Raw genomic sequence first — 22,284 nt, 5'->3', positions numbered from 1 at the left:
TCAGAATACGGTCTAGTTGTCTCCCTTACGACACCTATACTTCAGTTGTTTACAGGTACTGACAGTAAATGAATGACCAGGAAGCAGTAGTGCCTTTGCCTTTAACCCTTTATTATTTGGTGACGAATAAGCTGCTTCCCTGTCCGTGCTCACTGGTCCTTCAGCTCCCGTAAACGGCGAATTGCAGATTTTACAGTAACGGCTGAGGTGGTGCTGGGGGAGAAAAAGCAGAGTTAGAGCATGTCAGAACAAGACCCCGGGATCACCCCCAAATACAGCAGAGACACACCTCCAATCAGGAATAAGCCAGAACATTGTTCCAAACAGTCACAGCGCAGGCAAAAAAGGAAGAGCTTTCATTTCTATAGCACCTTTCCATGACCTCAATCATCTCAGACTGACCACCTGTGGGCGTAATAGTTGGGAGAGTTTGAAAAATAGAGGTGACAACCTGGAGGTGAGAAGCAGCGATCTGCAGCTGTCCCCTTCGCACACCCGGAGGACAAGATCATCCCTACATTTGTGCCAAAAATAGGCACTGCGAGTCAGTGCCTTCAACATTAACATCAACAGCTAATGGCTCAGGGAGTAAACCTGACAAAATCTGGAGTCCCTTTAGGTGGTTTGTGTTTCCCTCAAGTTAGTACCTTCTAGAAACTCCTGCGACCGAAACGGCCCCAGACGTATAAGCTTTCATCTTTCCTCGGGACAGCCTGAGAGGTCGAGAGGGGTGCAGATGCAAGGCAAGTCTGCACCTCCTAAAACCATGCCTAGGCTACGACACTACTTTCCATGACCTCAGGACATCCCTTAAAGTATAATCACCGTTGCAGCGTAGGGAACACCAGAGCCAATTTGTGCACAGCAAGATTCCACAAACAGCAATGAGATAAGTGATCAGATCATCTGAAACAAAAGCAAACTACTATGGATGCTAGAAATCTGGAAAGAAAAACAGAAGAAAAATGCTGCAAATGCTCAGCAGATTCTGGCAGCATCTGTGCAGAATGAAAGAGTGTTATCAGATGGTCTGATGAAAGGTCATCAACCTGAACATACAAATTAGGAGTAGGAGTAGGCCCTTCAGCCCCTCAAGCCAGCTCTGCCATTTGATAAGATCATGACTGATCTGATTATGGCCTCAACTCTACCCACTATAACCTTTGACTCCCTTGTCAATCAAGATCTATCTAACTGAGCCTTAAAAATATTCAATTGCCCTGCCTCCACTGCCCTTTGGGGAAGAGAATTCCACAGACCAACAACCCGCAAAAAAAGAAATTCTTATCTCTCTTAAATGGGAGACCCCTTATTTTAAAACTGTATCCCCTGATTCTAGTCTCTCATAAGGGGAAACATCCTCTCAGCATCCACCTTCTCAAAGCCCCAAGGGGCAGAAGTATAAACAGAGTAAACGTTGGACTTCCAAAAGGCATTTGATAAGGTGCCACATCAAAGTTTATGACACAAAATAAAAACACATGGTGTAGGGGGATAACATATTAGCATGGACAGAGGATTGGTTAGTTATCAGGAAACACAGAGCAGGGATAAATGGGTCATTTTCAGGTAGGCAAGCTGTAAAGAGTGAAGTGCTACAGTGATCAGTGCTGCGGCCTCAACTATTTACAATCCAGATCAATGACTTGGATGAAGGGACAGAACGTGTGCTTGCTAAATTTGCTGATGACACAAAGTCAGGCAGGAGGGCAAGTTGTGAAGAGGATATAAGGAGTCTGCAAAGGGATATAAATAGTGTCATGAGTTTTGTCTTTTTAATTTGACAGCTTAGAATTCTGTGTGCTTAAAAACTGAGAAAAAGGATTTTTCTGTGAGCATTGAATGCTGAAACTTGGTGTTTGAACTGAGTGGGACAGACTGCACGACACGAATAACAAGTTTTAAAAGAATCTTTTTCACATATAGAGTTCTCATATTATAGTTTAAGACTTAGTTTATTCATAAACAGTTAATTTTGTTGACATTTAAAGAAACCTGGTTTGGTGTGCTTTATTGTGGGGGACAAATAGAGTGTTTAATTTGGCTATTCTCCTGTAGGTGGGAAACTTTACTAATTTGTTGTGACCTGTGGAGTAATGGGACTGAATTAACAGTACATTACGCCTGCCTTGGGCGTAACAACAGGTTAAGTGAGTGGGCAAAGAATTGGCAGATGGAGTATAATGTGGGAAAGTGTGGTCCACTTTGGTCGGAAGAATAGAAAAGCAACATTTTATTTAAGAGTGTTTGCAGAACTCTGAGATGCAGAGAGATCTGGGTGTCCTAGAAACATAGAAAAATAGGAGCAGGAGTAGGCCATTCGGCCCTTCAAGCCTGCTCCGCCATTCAATACGATCATGGCTGATCATCCAAACTCAGGTAACCTGTTCCCGCTTTCTGCCCCATCCCTTGATCCCATTAACCTCAAGAATTATATCTAACACTTTCTTGAATATATTTAATATTTGGTCTCAACTGCTTTCTGTTTTTCTGAGCAGGTCACATGACTTGTTAGTGTTTTGGTTTCCCTTCTGCACCAGCAGCATGCAGTAAGACCTGGCTGCAATCTGTTTTGCAGACCAGAGAAAAGACCTACTCTCTGGAAAAAGAAATCCTACATTTGAGGTGTGGCTGTGGTCTGCCTGGAGAGAGAAAAAGACCCAAGAGAGAAGAGGAGTTGCTACGTTCTGTGGAGGAAGATTGCTTTGCACATAGGAAGCACTGCATTTGAAGGCAGCAGTTTCCTATTGCCTCCAGTGCCTCAAGAATCCCTGCCTCAAGAGTGATTCCTGTTGTGTGTTTTGGGAGATCCTGAAATCTCAAGAAAGCTTCTACTGCTAGACTGCTACTTCAAAATCCAAGCCGACCTGTTGTTAGACCCTTTGCTGAAAGACCTGTGTGATGCCTGCTGTAGATGAATTGCCTTGAATGCCTATCTATCAGACTGTCCATCAACCTCGCCTGGACAGACTTCGAGTGGCATCCGACTGTTCGACTCTGGGACACCTCACTGACCCAGAAATATGCTACCAGACTGACAACCCAATTATTTTATTATTCCTAAAAAAAAGTTGTAAACCGTAAAAGCCTTTTCACCCAGTTAAACGGTTGTTTTGAATGTATGTGTGTGCGTCTGTGTGTGCACATATGAATGTGAAGAATAAGAAGTTGAAAAAGAATCTTTTTCACAGAAAGTATCTCATTATTGCTGCAAATAGAGACATGTTGTCGAAGCTTTTCGTCTTGCTCATCAGGACAATCGCAAGAATAACCAATGTAAAGGAAAACAACTTGTACTGCATGAGAAGAGTGCTGATTGGTTAGCAAGTGAACTCTGATTGGTAGAGGCATTACCATGGTGAATGCACCAGTCTACGGTGACTGACAGTTAACTGCCAAGTTTTGTTTAAAATTTAAACCGGGCAGCTTGACTCTGATTAGTCAAGGCATTGCCCTGAGGAATGAACCAACAAATGGCTGTCACTTATTTTGTTCAGCTGAAACAGACGCAATGTTTGTCCATGTTCTTTCTGTCTGCAAAGAACAGGGCCCTGTGTATTAATACGTGTAGCTTCCAGTACGCGCAAATGTGCCACACTGCAAGCCCCACTTACAATCTTAAATTGGTTGTCAGCGTAGAAAGCTAATTTGAATGAGGGAATAAAAAGAAAAAAAGAAAAATACTTCAGATGCTGGAAATCTGAAATAGAAACAAGAAATGCTGGAAATACTCAGCAGGTCTGGCAGCATCTGTGGAGAGAGAAGCAGAGTTAATGTTTCAGGTCAGTGACCTTTCATCAGAACTGCCTTCAGACACTTCAGTTCTGATGATGGGTCACTGACCCGAAACGTTAACTCTGCTTCTCTCTCCATAGATGCTGCCAGACCTCCTGAGTAATTCCAGCAAAAAATAAAAGAACCAGGTTTCGATGGCGTTAGCAGTCGCTGCGGTTTTCCAGGGAGGGGAACGTGTCCCTCATTGACTTGAAAACTTTAAAAAGATTTGGCAGCACAATTGGGCTTAGAATTAAAATCAGGTGCTAAAAGAGCAGAGATAATTGCCCAACATCTGAAACTGAAAGAAGATAGTAAGTCAGAGAGTGATGCGGTTGAATTGGCTAAAATTCAGTTAAAAATAAAATATCCTGGAGCAGCAACAAGAAATAAAAAAAATTGAACAGGAAAAAGAAAAAGCAATGGAACTAAGAAAACTCGAGGCTGAAAAGGAATTAAGAAAACTGGAATTGGAAAAAGAGGAAAGGGAGAACGAAAGAGCATTTCAGAGAGAAAGTGAAAGAGAAGCCAAGGAATTCAAATTAAGAGATGGAACTATGACCAAAGGGTGGTCTTGACTCCAGGGAAAATTCAGGTCAGGAAGAATCTGAATCCAGCACAGGACCCTGTTTAAATTTATTCAAGCTCTCCCCAAGTTTGAGGAAAGGGACATAAAGGCATTTTTCGTATCTTTTGAAAAAATAGCCAAACAAATGAAATTGCCAAAGGAAGGTTGGACACTGCTTATGCAAAGCAGGCTTATGCCATGCTCCCCAAAGAGGCTTCTGCAGATTATGAGATGGCAAAAAAGGCTATTCTCGCTGCCTATGAGTTAGTCCCTGAAGCTTACGTCAGAAGTTTCAGAACCTCCAGAGATTGACTGAGCAGACTTATGTAGAATTGGAGAGGGTAAAGCAAATTAATTTTGATCGTTGGATATGGGCAGTAAAGATAGAAGGCATGTACGAGAACCTTAGAGAATTGCCTCTGTCTTCACAAAGGAGGAAACAATAACATACCAGAAATGTTGGGCAACACAGGGTTTAATGAAAGGGAGGAACTGAAGGAAATCAGTATTAGTAGAGAAATGATGTTGGGGAAATTGATGGGATTGAAGGCTGATAAATCCCCAGGGCCTGATAATCTGCATCCCAGAGTATTTAAGGAAGTGGCCCTAGAAAAAGTGGATGCATTGGTGGTCATCTTTCAAGATTGTATAGACTCTGGAACAGTTCCTACAGATTGGAGTCTAGGTAATGTTACCTCACTTTTTAAATAGTGGGGTTGAGAGAAAGCAGGGAATTATAGACGAGTCAGCCTGACGTTAGTAGTGGGGAAAATTCTAGAGTCCATTATCAAAGATTTTATAGCAGAGCACTGAGAGAACCGTGGTAGAATCGGACAGAGTCAGAATGGATTTATGAAAGGGAAATCATGCTTGACAAATGTACTAGAATTCTTCGAGGATGTAACTAGTAGAGTTGATGAGGGGGAGCCAGTGGATGTGGTTTATTTGGACTTTCAGAAGGCTTTCGACAAAGTCCCACATAAGAGGTTAGTGTGTAAAACTAAAGTGCATGGGGTTGGGGGTAGTGTATTGCGATGGATAGAAAATTGGTTGGCAGACAAGAAACAAAGAGTAGGAATAAGCGGGTCCTTTTCCGAATGGCAGGCAGAGACTAGTGGGGTACTGCAGGGATCGGTGCTGGGACCCCAGCTATTCACAATATATATTAATGATTTAGATGAAGGAACTAAACGTAATATCTCCAAATTTACAGATGACACACAACTGGGTGGGAGGGTGAGTTGTGAGGAGGATGCAGAGACTTCAGGGTGATTTGGACAAGTTGAGTGAGTGGGCAAATGCATGGCAGATGCAGTATAATGTGGATAAATGTGAGGTTATCCACTTTGGTAGCAAAAACAGGAAGGCAGATTATCATCGGAACAGCTATAAACTGAGAGAGGGGAATATGCAGCGAGACCTGAGTGTTCACGTACACCAGTCGCTGAAGGTAAGCATGCAGGTGCAACAAGCGGTAAAAAGGGAAAATGGTATGTTGGCCTTCATAGCGAGAGGATTCGAGTACAGGAGCAGGGATGTCTTGCTGAAATTATACAGGGCCTTGGTGAGGCCACACCTGGAATATTGTGTGCAGTTTTGGTCTCCTTATCTGAGGAAGGATGTTCTTGCTATAGAGGGAGTGCAGCGAAGGTTTGCCAGACTGATTCCTGGGGCAGTGGGACTGACGTATGAGGAGAGATTGAGTCGGTTAGGATTATATTTGCTGGAGTTCAGAAAAGTGAGGGGGGGGGATCTCATAGAAAGCTATAAAATTCTAACAGAACTTGACAGGGCAGATGCAGGAAGGATGTTCCCGATGGTGGGGGAGCCCAGAACCAGGGGTCATAGTCTAAAGATACGGCGTAAGCCTTTCAGGACTGAGATGAGGAGAAATTTCTTCACCCAGAGAGTGGTGAGCCTGTGGAATTCGCTACCACAGAAAGCAGTTGAGCAGTTTTCAAGGAGTTAGATATAGCTCTTGGGTCTGAAGGAATCAAAGGATATGGGGGGGGGTGAAAGCGGGAACAGGTTACTGAGTTGGATAATCGCCCATGATCATAATGAATGGCACAGGCTCGAAGGGCCGAATGGCCTACTCCTGCTCCTATTTTCTATGTTTCTAAGCCTCTCTTGGAAGAGTTTAAAAATTCAATCCCTCCAGTAGCAAGAACTCAGAACTAGAAAGTTTTAAAAGCCCGACAAGCAGCGGAAATTGCTGATGATTTTGAGCTTGCGAATAAGGCAAAACCCTTTGTCCATCACCTTCACAAATCTGAGAAGAATAGGAGGTGGGAGAGTGAAAGGAAGGCAAGTAGCCAGGGACAAGAAGGAACAGCTGGGAACACCCCAGGATCCCCTCCTCAGGCTAGAAAGGAAGATGCTGAGGGTAGAAGTGAGGTCCACAAGCCAAAGTGTTATCATTGCCACAAGGTGGGACATCTTCATTCAGAATGCTGGATGTTGCAAGGTAAACACATGGGACTTCTTGGGGTACATAAAGCTAATGCAGAAAAAAGGGCTCTGACTGAGATACAGCAGACCAGGCTGTAGCTTTCAAGGCAGCAGTAAAACCAGATACAAAAACTAAAGTGAGTGTAGAGGCTGAGAGTTATAGGGAATTCTTGTCGAAAGGAAACGCAACTCCATATTCCTCAAGTGAGGCAGGCAAACCTATCATTACACTTAGGAATACAGGAGCAACCCAAACACTTTTGCTGGGGAAAGGTACGCTGGTGCACTGAACGCTGAGGTCTTAATTAATGGTATTGGCGGGGAGTACCTTTGTAACAAGTGCACCTAGAGTGTGACAATGTCTGGGATGGTAACTGTAGTTGTAGCTTGCCAGTAGAGGGAATTGACCTATTCCTAGGGAATGATTTGGCCGGAGCAAGAGCATCAGTTTTGCCCGTAGCCACAGAGAAACCTGCATGTGTAGCAACCCGAGCAACGGCTAAACAAGTTCCGTTGTCGGAGGTAAAATTGGCACCAAATAGATAGTCAAGTATCTGAAACTTTCTTTGGGGATTTAGATAATCCAAATGAGATGTTTAACAAATCTTCTGTAATTGCAGCTCAGCAAGCTAATACACAGTTATACAGAATAGTACAGTCGGCTCTGACAGAAGCTGAGGCAAAAGGAATTCCAGAAGGCTATTATGGTAAAGACAGGGTTTTGAGGAGGAAATGGAGACCGTCTCATAGAGCTGCGGACGAAGAATGGACGGTTGTTCGACAGGTAGTGGCATCACCTACATATCGCCAGGATTTATTAAGGTTAGCACATGACATTCCTGTAGCAAGACACGTGGGAATCCGTAAGACCAAATCAAATGTGAGTCAACATTACTACTGGCCAGGCCTTACAAAGAATGTGAGGCAGTTCTGTAGGACATGCCATATGTGCCAAATTGTGGGAAAACCACAACTGACCATAAAACTGGCACCTCTAATTCCCATACCAGTTATTGAGGAACCATTTAGTAGGGCATTGTTAGACTGCGTAGGACCCTTGCCAAAAACAAAAGCAGGACATCAATATATACTCACTATCATGGATATGGCTACTCAATTTCCAGAGGCCATTCCCTTGAGGACAATTACTGCTAAAGTAGTAGTTGAGAAGTTAACCCAATTCTTTACGAGATATGGATTACCACTTGAAGTTCAATCGGATCAAAGCTCTAATTTCATGTCCAAAATATTTCAAGTAATGGATAATTTGGGTATCAAAATTATACCAAAATTCGGCAGGAGCTGGGGAATGTAGATTGGGAGCAGCTGTTTGAAGGTAAATCCACATTTGATATGTGGGAGGCTTTTAAAGAGAGGTTGATTAGCGTGCAGGAGAGACATGTTCCTGTGAAAATGAGGGGTAGAAATGGCAAGATTAGGGAACCATGGATGACAGGTGAAATTGTGAGACTAGCTAAGAGGAAAAAGGAAGCATACATAAGGTCTAGGCGGCTGAAGAAAGACGAAGCTTTGAAAGAATATCAGGATTGTAGGCGCAATCTGAAACGAGGAATTAAGAGGGCTAAAAGGGGTCATGAAATATCTTTAGCAAACAGGGTTAAGGAAAATCCCAAAGCCTTTTATTCATATATAAGGAGAAAGAGGGTAACTAGAGAAAGGATTGGCCCACTCAAGGACAAAGGAGGAAAGTTATGTGTGGAGTCAGAGAAAATGGGTGAGATTCTAAACGAGTACTTTGCATCGGTATTCACCGAGGAGAGGGACATGACGGATGTTGAGGTTAGGGACAGATGTTTGATTACACTAGGTCAAGTCGGCATAAGGAGGGAGGAAGTGTTGGGTATTCTAAAAGGCATTAAGGTGGACAAGTCCCCAGGTCCGGATGGGATCTATCCCAGGTTCCTGAGGGAAGCGAGAGAGGAAATAGCTGGGGCCTTAACAGATATCTTTGCAACATCCTTAAACACGGGTGAGGTCCCAGAGGACTGGAGAATTGCTAATGTTGTCCCCTTGTTTAAGAAGGGTAGCAGGGATAATCCAGATAATTATAGACCGGTGAGCCTGACGTCAGTGGTAGGGAAGCTGCTGGAGAAGATACTGAGGGATAGGATCTATTCCCATTTGGAAGAAAATGGGCTTATCAGTGATAGGCAACATGGTTTTGTGCAGGGAAGGTCATGTCTTACCAACTTAATAGAATTCTTTGAGGAAGTGACAAAGTTGATTGATGAGGGAAAGGCTGTAGATGTCGTATACATGGACTTCAGTAAGGCGTTTGATAAGGTTGCCATGGTAGGCTGATGGAGAAAGTGAAGGCGCATGGGGTCCAAGGTGTACTAGCTAGATGGATAAAGAACTGGCTGGGCAACAGGAGACAGAGAATAGCAGTGGAAGGGAGTTTCTCAAAATGGAGACGTGTGACCAGTGGTGTTCCACAGGGATCCGTGCTGGAACCACTGTTGCTTGTGATATACATAAATGATTTGGAGGAAAGTATAGGTGGTCCGATTAGCAAGTTTGCAGACGACACTAAGATTGGTGGAGTAGCAGATAGTGAAGGGGACTGTCAGAGAATACAGCAGAATATAGATAGACTGGAGAGTTGGGCAGAGAAATGGCAGATGGAGCTCAATCAGGGCAAATGCGAGGTGATGCATTTTGGAAGATCCAATTCAAGAGTGAACTATACAGTAAATGGAAAAGTCCTGGGGAAAATTGATGTACAGAGAGATTTTGGCGTTCAGGTCCATTGTTCCCTGAAGGTGGCAACGCAGGTCAATAGAGTGGTCAAGAAGGCATACGGCATGATTTCCTTCATCGGACGGGGTATTGAGTACAAGAGTTGGCAGGTCATGTTACAGTTGTATAGGACTTTGGTTCGGCCACATTTGGAATACTGCGTGCAGTTCTGGTCGCCACATTACCAATGCTTTGGAGAGGGTGCAGAGGAGGTTCACCAGGATGTTGCCTGGTATGGAGGGCGCTAGCTATGAAGAGAGGTTGAGTAGATTAGAATTATTTTCATTGGAAAGACGGAGGTTGAGGGGGGACCTGATTGAGGTGTACAAAATCATGAGAGGTATAGACAGGGTGGATAGCAAGAAGCTTTTCCCCCCCAGAGTGGGGGATTCAATTACTAGGGGTCACGAGTTCAAAGTGAAAGGGGAAAAGTTTAGAGGAGATATGCGTGGAAAGTTCTTTACGCAGAGGGTGGTGGGTGCCTGGAACGCATTGCCAGTGGAGGTGGTAGACGCGGGCACGATAGCGTCTTTTAAGATGTATCTAGACAGATACATGAATGGGCAGGAAGCAAAGAGATACAGACCCTTAGAAAATAGGCGACAGGTTTAGATGGAGGATTTGGATCGGCGTAGGCTTGGAGGGCCTGTTCCTGTGCTGTAATTTTCTTTGTTCAAACAGTTAAAATCTTCAGCATATTACCCACAGTCACCGGGAGCTTTAGAAAGGTACCATCAAACTCTCAAAACAATGATTAGAGCATATGGTCATGAGTATCATTGAAGGGGAGGCAGTGGCATAGTGCTATTGTCACTGGATTAGTAACCAGGAGACCCAGGGTATTGCTCTGGGAACAAGGGTTCAAGTTCCGCCACGGCAGAAGGTGGAATTTGAATTCAATTAATAAATCTGTAATTAAAATGCTAGTCTACTGACGGCCATGAAACCATTGTCGACTGTTATAAAAACCCATCTGGTTCACTCATGTCCTTTAGGGAAGGAAATCTGCTGTCCTTACCTGGTCTGGCCTACATGTGACTCCAGACCCACAGTAATAGCCAAGCAAGCCACTCAGTTGTATCCAAGCACTATGAAGTCAATAAGAAATGAAACCAGACGGACCACCCGGCATCGACCTAGGCACCGGAAACGACAACAGCAAACCCAGCCCTGTTGACCTTGCAAAGTCCTCCTTACTAACATCTGGGGGCTTGTGTCAAAGTTGGGAGAGTTGTCCCACAGCCTAGTCAAGCAACAGCCTGACCTAATCATACTCACAGAAACATATCTTACAATGTCCCAGACACTGCCATCACCATCCCCGTTTATGTCCTGGCCCATCGACAGGACAGACCCAGCAGAGGTGGCGGCACAGTGGTATACTGTCGGGAGGGAGTTGCCCTGGGAGTTTTACATTGTAATGAAACGCATTCAAGAATGGTGTTTCATTTCGCTAAGGGTGGAGGTGTCATAAGAGTTTTGTTTTTTTATTGGACAGCTTAGAATTCTGAGTTTTAAAAACTGAGAAAAAGGATTGTTCTGTGAGCATTGAATGCTGAAACTTGGTGTTTGAACTGAGTGGGACAGACTGCACGACACGAATAACAAGTTTTAAAAGAATCTTTTTCACATATAGAGTTCTCATATTATAGTTTAAGACTTAGTTTATTCATAAACAGTTAATTTTGTTGACATTTAAAGAAACCTGGTTTGGTGTGCTTTATTGTGGGGGACAAATAGAGTGTTTAATTTGGCTATTCTCCTGTAGGTGGGAAACTTTACTAATTTGTTGTGACCTGTGGAGTAATGGGACTGAATTAACAGTACATTATGCCTGCCTTGGGCGTAACAACAGGTTAAGTGAGTGGGCAAAGAATTGGCAGATGGAGTATAATGTGGGAAAGTGTGGTCCACTTTGGTCGGAAGAATAGAAAAGCAACATTTTATTTAAGAGTGTTTGCAGAACTCTGAGATGCAGAGGGATCTGGGTGTCCTAGAAACATAGAAAAATAGGAGCAGGAGTAGGCCATTCGGCCCTTCAAGCCTGCTCCGCCATTCAATACGATCATGGCTGATCATCCAAACTCAGGTAACCTGTTCCCGCTTTCTGCCCCCATCCCTTGATCCCATTAACCTCAAGAATTATATCTAACTCTTTCTTGAATATATTTAATATTTGGCCTCAACTGCTTTCCGTGGTAGAAGTCCACAGGTTCACCACTCTCTGGGTGAAGAAATCTCTCAAGCAAGTGATTAAGGCAAATGGAATGTTGTCGTTTTATTGCAAGGGGAATGGAATATAAAAGTAGAGAAGTTATGCAACAGTTGTACAGGGCATTGGTGGGACCACATCTAGAATATTGTCTAGTCTTAGTCTCCTTAATTAAGAAAGGATATAATTGCATTGGAAGCAGTTCAGAGAGGGTTCACTTGACTGATTCCTGAGATGAAGGGGTTATCTTATGAGGAAAGGTTGGACAGGATAGGTCTGTATTCATTGCAGTTTAGAAGGATAAGAGGTGATCGTATTGAAACATGCAAGATCCCGAGGGTACCTGACAAAGTGGATGTTGAAAGGATGTTTCCCCTTGTGGGAGCATCTAAAACTAGTGGGCACAGTTTAAAATGAAGGCGTCTCCCATTTAAGACAGAGAATTTGGAAAAAAATTTTCTCAGAGGGTCATGAGTCTGTGGAACTCCCTTCCCCAGAGAGCATTGGAGGCAGGGCCATTGAATATTTTTAAGGCAGAGGTAGACAGATTCTTGACAAACAAGGAAGTGAAAGGGTATCGGGGATAAGCAAGAAAGTGGAGTTGAATCCACTAACAGATCAGCCACGATCTTATAGAATGGTGGAGCAGGCTTGAAGGGCCAAATAGCCTACTCCTGCTCCGAGTTCATATGTACAAAGTTGTGAAAAGTGCTGTAAAAATGCAAGTTTTTGTATCCGGGTAAAATCCACATGACAAAATGGGTTAGGCTGAGCCCCATACAGACTCACCAGCCTGTACAACTTCACTGCTCTCTAACCCAACCTCCACCGCCCCTCAAACCCATCCTTTCCCCGCTCCCCTCCTCAATGCACTCTCCCACCCACACTGCTCCCCATTCCCATCGTGTCCTACTGCTCCACCTTGACCCCAAACAAGCTGCTCACACTTACTTGTAGACCCAAGCCCCTCCAGCCACTGTTTTCATGCAGGATCCACAATGCCAGATACCGACCGCTCTCCGCTTCATCTTAGTCTGCGATAAGGAAACAAGTGTCACTCACAGCAATAGAATCACTCACTCAACCTCAGGACACCTACAACATGCCCAATGTCCAAGCAGAACCATGACTTGCTGTATTATATCCCACACTGGAAAGGGATTACAAGCAGCTCTGCCACAGCATAACACAGGGCTACAGGACTGGTGGGTACAAGTCTGTCAAGTATAACAATAATATACATTACAACAGAAACAAGTCTGTCACTGTATAACACTGCATGCAGTACTGGTGGAAACAGGTCTATCACGATATAATCCTGAGGCCCAGTACTGGTTACAGGTCTGTCACTAACATGTGCACAGCGCTGGCAGGTACTGGCTGGTCATTATATGGCACTGGTGAAACAGGATTGACAGCAACAGGTCGGTCACTGTATAATACTAGAGTATAGTACTGGTGGGTATACCTCTGTCACTGTATAACATGGGCACAGATCGGTCACTGTATAACATGGGCACAGATCGGTCACTGTATAAGACTAGATAATAGTACTGGTGGGTATACCTCTGTCACTATATAACATGGGCTCAGATCGGTCACTGTACAACAATGGAATACTGGCCTACTGCTGTCTAACACTGGTGGAACAGCACTGGTGGGTACAGGTCTGACATTGTATAATGAGAGTACAGTACTGGTGGGTGGTTCAAAAGAACTGTTGACTATATCAGCAGGGGCTGACTCAGGTCCTTGGAAGTTTTGCGAGTATAAATACAGGAGGCTTTTGCTAATGCATGGAGTAAGTAGCAGAGTCCAGTTCGACGGAGTACTACTTCTACAGAGTACTAAACTCTGGCAGCTTGATGCAGTGAGGGGAGAGGTGCGATTCTAGTATTTTGAAAGGCTGCATTTGCTGACAACGCAACCACGAGGGGGCGCTGCAGTGGCACATGCGCAGATGCAGTCTGTGCCACTAAAATGTCCCAATCTGGGAAGTCAGACAGCTGCCAGGATTAAAGATGGCGCTGCTCAAATAATCACACGATGACAACCTAAACACATGGCAGCACACAATGGCCGGAGGTTAGGGAGAGAGCGGGCAGGCCCGGCCAGGCCGGGAGGGAGTGAGCAAGCGGGAAGGGGTGGTCTGTCAGTGTAACACTGGTGCACAATACTGGTGGGGACAGGTCTGTCACTGTATAACACGGGTACAGTACTGGTGAGGACAGGTCTGTCACTGTGTAACACTGGGGTACAGTACTGGTGAGGACAGGTCTGTCACTGTGTAACACTGGGGTACAGTACTGGTGAGGACAGGTCTGTCACTGTGTAACACTGGGGTACAGTACTGGTGAGGACAGGTCTGTCACTGTGTAACACTGGGGTACAGTACTGGTGAGGACAGGTCTGTCACTGTGTAACACTGGGGTACAGTACTGGTGAGGACAGGTCTGTCACTGTATAACACTGGGGTACAGTACTGGTGAGGACAGGTCTGTCACTGTGTAACACTGGGGTACAGTAATGGTGGGTGAGGGTCTGTCAGTGTATAACACTGGGGTACAGTACTGGTGAGGACAGGTCTGTCACTGTGTAACACTGGGGTACAGTACTGGTGAGGACAGGTCTGTCACTGTGTAACACTGGGGTACAGTAATGGTGGGTGAGAGTCTGTCAGTGTATAACACCGGGGTACAGTACTGGTGGGGACAGGTCTGTCAATGTATAACACAGGGGTACAGTACTGCGACACCGACCACTCCCTGGTGTGCAGCAAGGTTAGACTCAGACCAAAGAAGTTGCATCATTCCAAGCAGAAGGGCCACCCGCGCATCAACACGAGCAGAATTTCTCACCCACAGCTGTTACAAAAATTTCTAAATTCACTTGTAACAGCCCTTCAAAACACTCCCACAGGGGATGCTGAGACCAAACGGGCCCACATCAGAGACGCCATCTATGAGTCAGCTTTGACCACCTACGGCAAAAGTGCGAAGAGAAATGCAGACTGGTTTCAATCTCATAATGAAGAGCTGGAACCTGTCATAGCTGCTAAGCGCATTGCACTTTTGAACTACAAGAAAGCCCCCAGCGATTTAACATCCGCAGCACATAAAGCAGCCAGAAGCACTGCACAAAGAACAGCTAGGCACTGCGCAAACGACTACTGGCAACACCTATGCAGTCATATTCAGATGGCCTCAGACACCGGAAACATCAGAGGAATGTATGATGGCATGAAGAGAGCTCTTGGGCCAACCATCAAGAAGATCGCCCCCCCTCAAATCTAAATCAGGGGACATAATCACTGACCAACACAAACAAATGGACCGCTGGGTTGAGCACTACCGAGAACTGTACTCCAAGGAGACTGCTGCCACTGAGACTGCCCTCAATGCAGCCCAGCCTCTACCAGATGAGCTGGACATACAGCCAACCAAATCGGAACTCAGTGATGCCATTGATTCTCTAGCCAGCGGAAAAGCCCCTGGGAAGGACAGCATTACCCCTGAAATAATCAAGAGTGCCAAGCCTGCTATACTCTCAGCACTACATGAACTGCTATGCCTGTGCTGGGACGAGGGAGCAGTACCCCAGGACATGAGCGATGCCAATATCATCACCCTCTATAAAAACAAAGGTGACCGCGGTGACTGCAACAAGTACCGTGGAATCTCCCTGCTCAGCATAGTGGGAAAAATCTTTGCTCGAGTCGCTCTGAACAGGCTCCAGAAGCTGGCCGAGCGCGTCTACCCTGAGGCACAGTGTGGCTTTCGTGCAGAGAGATTAACCGTTGACATGCTGTTCTCCCTTCGTCAGATACAGGAGAAATGCCGTGAACAACAGATGCCCCTCTACATTGCTTTCATTGATCTCACCAAAGCCTTTGACCTCGTCAGTAGACGTGGTCTTTTCAGACTACTAGAAAAGATTGGATGCCCACCAAAGCTACTAAGTATCATCACCTCATTCCATGACAATATGAAAGGCACAATTCAACATGGTGGCTCCTCATCAGAGCCCTTTCCTATCCTGAGTGGTGTGAAACAGGGCTGTGTTCTCGCACCCACACTTTTTGGGATTTTCTTCTCCCTGCTGCTTTCACATGCGTTCAAGTCCTCTGAAGTAGGAATTTTCCTCCACACAAGATCAGGGGGCAGGTTGTTCAACCTTGCCCGTCTAAGAGCGAAGTCCAAAGTACGGAAAGTCCTCATCAGGGAACTCCTCTTTGCTGACGATGCTGCTTTAACATCTCACACTGAAGAGTGCCTGCAGAGTCTCATCAACAGGTTTGCGGCTGCCTGCAATGAATTTGGCCTAACCATCAGCCTCAAGAAAACGAACATCATGGGGCAGGACGTCAGAAATGCCCCATCCATCAATATTGGCAACCACGCTCTGGAAGTGGTTCAAGAGTTCACCTACCTAGGCTCAACTATCACCAGTAACCTGTCTCTAGATGCAGAAATCAACAAGCGCATGGGAAAGGCTTCCACTGCTATGTCCAGACTGGCCAAGAGAGTGTGGGAAAATGGCGCACTGACACGGAACACAAAAGTCCGAGTGTATCAGGCCTGTGTCCTCAGTACCTTGCTCTATGGCAGCGAGGCCTGGACAACGTATGTCAGCCAAGAGCGACGTCTCAATTCATTCCATCTTCGCTGCCTCCGGAGAATACTTGGCATCAGGTGGCAGGACCGTATCTCCAACACAGAAGTCCTCGAGGCGGCCAACATCCGCAGCTTGTACACACTACTGAGTCAGCGGCGCTTGAGATGGCTTGGCCACGTGAGCCGCATGGAAGATGGCAGGATCCCCAAAGACACATTGTACAGCGAGCTCGCCACTGGTATCAGACCCACCGGCCGTCCATGTCTCCGCTTTAAAGACGTCTGCAAACGCGACATGAAATCCTGTGACATTGATCACAAGTCGTGGGAGTCAGTTGCCAGCATTCGCCAGAGCTGGCGGGCAGCCATAAAGACAGGGCTAAAATGTGGCGAGTCGACGAGACTTAGTAGTTGGCAGGAAAAAAGACAGAGGCGCAAGGGGAGAGCCAACTGTGCAACAGCCCCGACAAACAGATTTCTCTGCAGCACCTGTGGAAGAGTCTGTCACTCTAGAATTGGCCTTTATAGCCACTCCAGGCACTGCTTCACAAACCACTGACCACCTCCAGGCACTTACCCATTGTCTCTCGAGATAAGGAGGCCAAAGAAGACAGTACTGGTGGGGACAGGTCTGTCACTGTATAACACTGGGGTACAGTGCTGGTGGGTGAGGGTCTCTCACTGTATAACACTGGGGTACAGTACTGGTGGGTGAGGGTCTCTCACTGTATAACACTGGGGTACAGTGCTGGTGGGTGAGGGTCTCTCACTGTATAACACTGGGGTACAGTGCTGGTGGGTGAGGGTCTCTCACTGTATAACACTGGGGTACAGTGCTGGTGGGTGAGGGTCTCACTGTATAACACTGGGGTACAGTGCTGGTGGGTGAGGGTCTCTCACTGTATAACACTGGGGTACAGTGCTGGTGGGTGAGGGTCTCTCACTGTATAACACTGGGGTACAGTGCTGGTGGGTGAGGGTCTCACTGTATAACACTGGGGTACAGTGCTGGTGGGTGAGGGTCTCACTGTATAACACTGGGGTACAGTACTGGTGGGTGACGGTCTCACTGTATAACACTGGGGTACAGTACTGGTGGGTGAGGGTCTCACTGTATAACACTGGGGTACAGTACTGGTGTGTGAGGGTCTCTCACTGTATAACACTGGGGTACAGTGCTGGTGGGTGAGGGTCTCTCACTGTATAACACTGGGGTACAGTACTGGTGGGTGAGGGTATCTCACTGTATAACACTGGGGTACAGTGCTGGTGGGTGAGGGTCTCACTGTATAACACTGGGGTACAGTACTGGTGGGTGAGGGTCTCTCTCTGTATAACACTGGGGTACAGTGCTGGTGGGTGAGGGTCTCACTGTATAACACTGGGGTACAGTGCTGGTGGGTGAGGGTCTCACTGTATAACACTGGGGTACAGTACTGGTGGGTGAGGGTCTCTCACTGTATAACACGGGGGTACAGTACTGGTGGGTGAGGGTCTCTCACTGTATAACACTGGGGTACAGCGCTGGTGGGTGAGGGTCTCACTGTATAACACTGGGGTACAGTACTGGTGGGTGAGGGTCTCTCTCTGTATAACACTGGGGTACAGTGCTGGTGGGTGAGGGTCTCACTGTATAACACTGGGGTACAGTACTGGTGGGTGAGGGTCTCACTGTATAACACTGGGGTACAGTACTGGTGGGTGAGGGTCTCTCACTGTATAACACTGGGGTACAGTATTGGTGGGTGAGGGTCTCACTGTATAACACTGGGGTACAGTACTGGTGGGTGAGGGTCTCACTGTATAACAATGGGGTACAGTACTGGTGGGTGAGGGTCTCACTGTATAACACTGGGGTACAGTACTGGTGGGTGAGGGTCTCACTGTATAACACTGGGGTACAGTACTGGTGGGTGAGGGTCTCACTGTATAACACTGGGGTACAGTACTGGTGGGTGAGGGTCTCACTGTACAACACTGGGGTACAGTACTGGTGGGTGAGGGTCTCACTGTATAACACTGGGGTACAGTACTGGTGGGTGAGGGTCTCTCACTGTATAACACTGGGGTACAGTACTGGTGGGTGAGGGTCTCTCACTGTATAACACTGGGGTACAGTACTGGTGGGTGAGGGTCTCTCACTGTATAACACTGGGGTACAGTACTGGTGGGTGAGGGTCTCACTGTATAACACTGGGGTACAGTACTGGTGGGTGAGGGTCTCTCACTGTATAACACTGGGGTACAGTACTGGTGGGTGAGGGTCTCTCACTGTATAACACTGGGGTACAGTACTGGTGGGTGAGGGTCTCTCACTGTATAACACTGGGGTACAGTACTGGTGGGTGAGGGTCTCTCACTGTATAACACTGGGGTATAGTACTGGTGGGTGAGGGTCTCTCACTGTATAACACTGGGGTACAGTACTGGTGGGTGAGGGTCTCTCACTGTATAACACTGGGGTACAGTACTGGTGGGTGAGGGTCTCACTGTATAACACTGGGGTACAGTACTGGTGGGTGAGGGTCTCTCACTGTATAACACTGGGGTACAGTACTGGTGGGTGAGGGTCTCTCACTGTATAACACTGGGGTACAGTACTGGTGGGTGAGGGTCTCTCACTGTATAACACTGGGGTACAGTACTGGTGGGTGAGGGTCTCTGTCTAACACTGGGGTACAGTGCTGGTGGGTGAGGGTCTCTCACTGTATAACACTGGGGTACAATGCTGGTGGGTGAGGGTCTCTCACTGTATAACACTGGGGTACAGTACTGGTGGGTGAGGGTCTCTCACTGTATAACACTGGGGTACAGTACTGGTGGGTGAGGGTCTCACTGTATAACACTGGGGTACAGTACTGGTGAGTGAGGGTCTCACTGTATAACACTGGGGTACAGTACTGGTGGGTGAGGGTCTCTCTGTCTAACACTGGGGTACAGTGCTGGTGGGTGAGGGTCTCTCTGTCTAACACTGGGGTACAGTGCTGGTGGGTGAGGGTCTCTCTGTCTAACACTGGGGTACAGTACTGGTGGGTGAGGGTCTCTCTGTCTAACACTGGGGTACAGTACTGGTGAGTGAGGGTCTCTCTGTCTAACACTGGGGTACAGTACTGGTGGGTGAGGGTCTCTCTGTCTAACACTGGGGTACAGTACTGGTGGGTGAGGGTCTCTCACTGTATAACACTGGGGTACAGTACTGGTGGGTGAGGGTCTCTCACTGTATAACACTGGGGTACAGTACTGGTGGGTGAGGGTCTCTCACTGTATAACACTGGGGTACAGTACTGGTGGGTGAGGGTCTCTCTGTCTAACACTGGGGTACAGTGCTGGTGGGTGAGGGTCTCTCACTGTATAACACTGGGGTACAGTGCTGGTGGGTGAGGGTCTCTCACTGTATAACACTGGGGTACAGTACTGGTGGGTGAGGGTCTCACTGTATAACACTGGGGTACAGTACTGGTGAGTGAGGGTCTCACTGTATAACACTGGGGTACAGTACTGGTGGGTGAGGGACTCACTGTATAACACTGGGGTACAGTGCTGGTGGGTGAGGGTCTCACTGTATAACACTGGGGTACAGTACTGGTGGGTGAGGGACTCACTGTATAACACTGGGGTACAGTGCTGGTGGGTGAGGGTCTCACTGTATAACACTGGGGTACAGTACTGGTGGGTGAGGGTCTCTCTGTCCAACACTGGGGTACAGTGCTGGTGGGTGAGGGTCTCTCACTGTATAACACTGGGGTACAGTACTGGTGGGTGAGGGTCTCACTGTATAACACTGGGGTACAGTACTGGTGGGTGAGGGTCTCTCTCTGTATAACACTGGGGTACAGTACTGGTGGGTGAGGGTCTCACTGTATAACACTGGGGTACAGTACTGGTGGGTGAGGGTCTCTCTCTGTATAACACTGGGGTACAGTGCTGGTGGGTGAGGGTCTCTCACTGTATAACACTGGGGTACAGTACTGGTGGGTGAGGGTCTCACTGTATAACACTGGGGTACAGTACTGGTGGGTGAGGGTCTCTCTCTGTATAACACTGGGGTACAGTACTGGTGGGTGAGGGTCTCTCTGTATAACACTGGGGTACAGTACTGGTGGGTGAGGGTCTCACTGTATAACACTGGGGTACAGTACTGGTGGGTGAGGGTCTCTCTCTGTATAACACTGGGGTACAGTACTGGTGGGTGAGGGTCTCACTGTATAACACTGGGGTACAGTACTGGTGGGTGAGGGTCTCTCTCTGTATAACACTGGGGTACAGTGCTGGTGGGTGAGGGTCTCTCTCTGTATAACACTGGGGTACAGTGCTGGTGGGTGAGGGTCTCTCACTGTATAACACTGGGGTACAGTACTGGTGGGTGAGGGTCTCTCTCTGTATAACACTGGGGTACAGTACTGGTGGGTGAGGGTCTCACTGTATAACACTGGGGTACAGTACTGGTGGGTGAGGGTCTCTCTCTGTATAACACTGGGGTACAGTACTGGTGGGTGAGGGTCTCACTGTATAACACTGGGGTACAGTACTGGTGGGTGAGGGTCTCTCTCTGTATAACACTGGGGTACAGTGCTGGTGGGTGAGGGTCTCTCACTGTATAACACTGGGGTACAGTACTGGTGGGTGAGGGTCTCACTGTATAACACTGGGGTACAGTACTGGTGGGTGAGGGTCTCTCTCTGTATAACACTGGGGTACAGTACTGGTGGGTGAGGGTCTCTCTGTATAACACTGGGGTACAGTACTGGTGGGTGAGGGTCTCTCTCTGTATAACACTGGGGTACAGTACTGGTGGGTGAGGGTCTCTCTCTGTATAACACTGGGGTACAGTACTGGTGGGTGAGGGTCTCTCACTGTATAACACTGGGGTACAGTACTGGTGGGTGAGGGTCTCACTGTATAACACTGGGGTACAGTACTGGTGGGTGAGGGTCTCACTGTATAACACTGGGGTACAGTACTGGTGGGTGAGGGTCTCTCACTGTATAACACTGGGGTACAGTACTGGTGGGTGAGGGTCTCACTGTATAACACTGGGGTACAGTACTGGTGGGTGAGGGTCTCACTGTATAACACTGGGGTACAGTACTGGTGGGTGAGGGTCTCACTGTACAACACTGGGGTACAGTATTGGTGGGTGAGGGTCTCACTGTCTAACACTGGGGTTGTTTGGGGGGCTCTGGGGGCCGCACTCACCTTCCCGCAGAAACAGCAGGTATATTTAGCGTGTTGGCTGATCTCGATCTTTTTCACCATTTTACGGAGTGAGGCTCCATAGCGGGTTCCGTATTTCCCCACGATCCCCACCTTCTTGGTCCGCTTGGCCTGTGATAGGAACAACAACAGGGGTAAAGAGAGGCTCAGCTCCCGGGGGCCCATCCCCATCCCCGGCCCATCCCCGCACCTTCCCCGGCCCCGGCCCCGGCCCCGGCCCATCCCCGCACCTTCCCCCCCCGGCCCCGGCCGGGCCTGCAGCCCGGGACTATTGTACAGGTTTAACACGCTCAATACTCGGCCCCCCGGTTAGCTGGAGATGTGCAGCGGTGTCCCGGTGCCTGTATAGCCGCCGATGGGCTCCAGGATGCCGGATGGCGGCGGATTGATTCCCCGCTCCCGCAACCGCCACTCACCATCTTCCCGATTCACCAGAGAGAGAGAGGGAGCCCCACGCATGCGCACTAGCAGCGCGGCTGCGCGTGCGTAATCCGGGATCGTCGCGGATTTAAAGGCACAGCGCCCTCCTTTCTTAAAGAGAGAGCCTCCTTGAACTGTCTGAATGAAATAATACATAATCATCAGCAAATATGAACAGAGATTGCTCACAGATCGTTGACCCATTTAAGCGGGGCATCTTAGACGTTGTCTATATGGACTTTAGCAAGGCCTTTGATAAGGTCCCGCATGGT

The 22,284-nt window shown here is 47.4% G+C and overlaps 1 protein-coding gene across 1 annotated transcript; it reads right to left on the bottom strand.

The window, feature by feature from the left end:
* Positions 1-90: 90 nt before the first annotated feature.
* On the bottom strand, positions 91-22,092 carry LOC137371808 (large ribosomal subunit protein eL43). Its single transcript, XM_068034694.1, has 4 exons — positions 22,009-22,092; positions 21,575-21,703; positions 12,717-12,799; positions 91-213 (listed from the first exon to the last, which is right to left on the bottom strand). The coding sequence occupies exons 1-4, from the start codon at positions 22,009-22,011 to the stop codon at positions 150-152; spliced, it is 279 nt and encodes a 92-aa protein (XP_067890795.1). The 5' UTR covers positions 22,012-22,092; the 3' UTR covers positions 91-149.
* Positions 22,093-22,284: the final 192 nt, after the last annotated feature.

Source organism: Heterodontus francisci, chromosome 7 (assembly GCF_036365525.1).
Source record: "Heterodontus francisci isolate sHetFra1 chromosome 7, sHetFra1.hap1, whole genome shotgun sequence".
Classification (NCBI taxonomy): domain Eukaryota; kingdom Metazoa; phylum Chordata; class Chondrichthyes; order Heterodontiformes; family Heterodontidae; genus Heterodontus; species Heterodontus francisci.
This window is presented reverse-complemented; position numbering and strand designations above follow the sequence as displayed.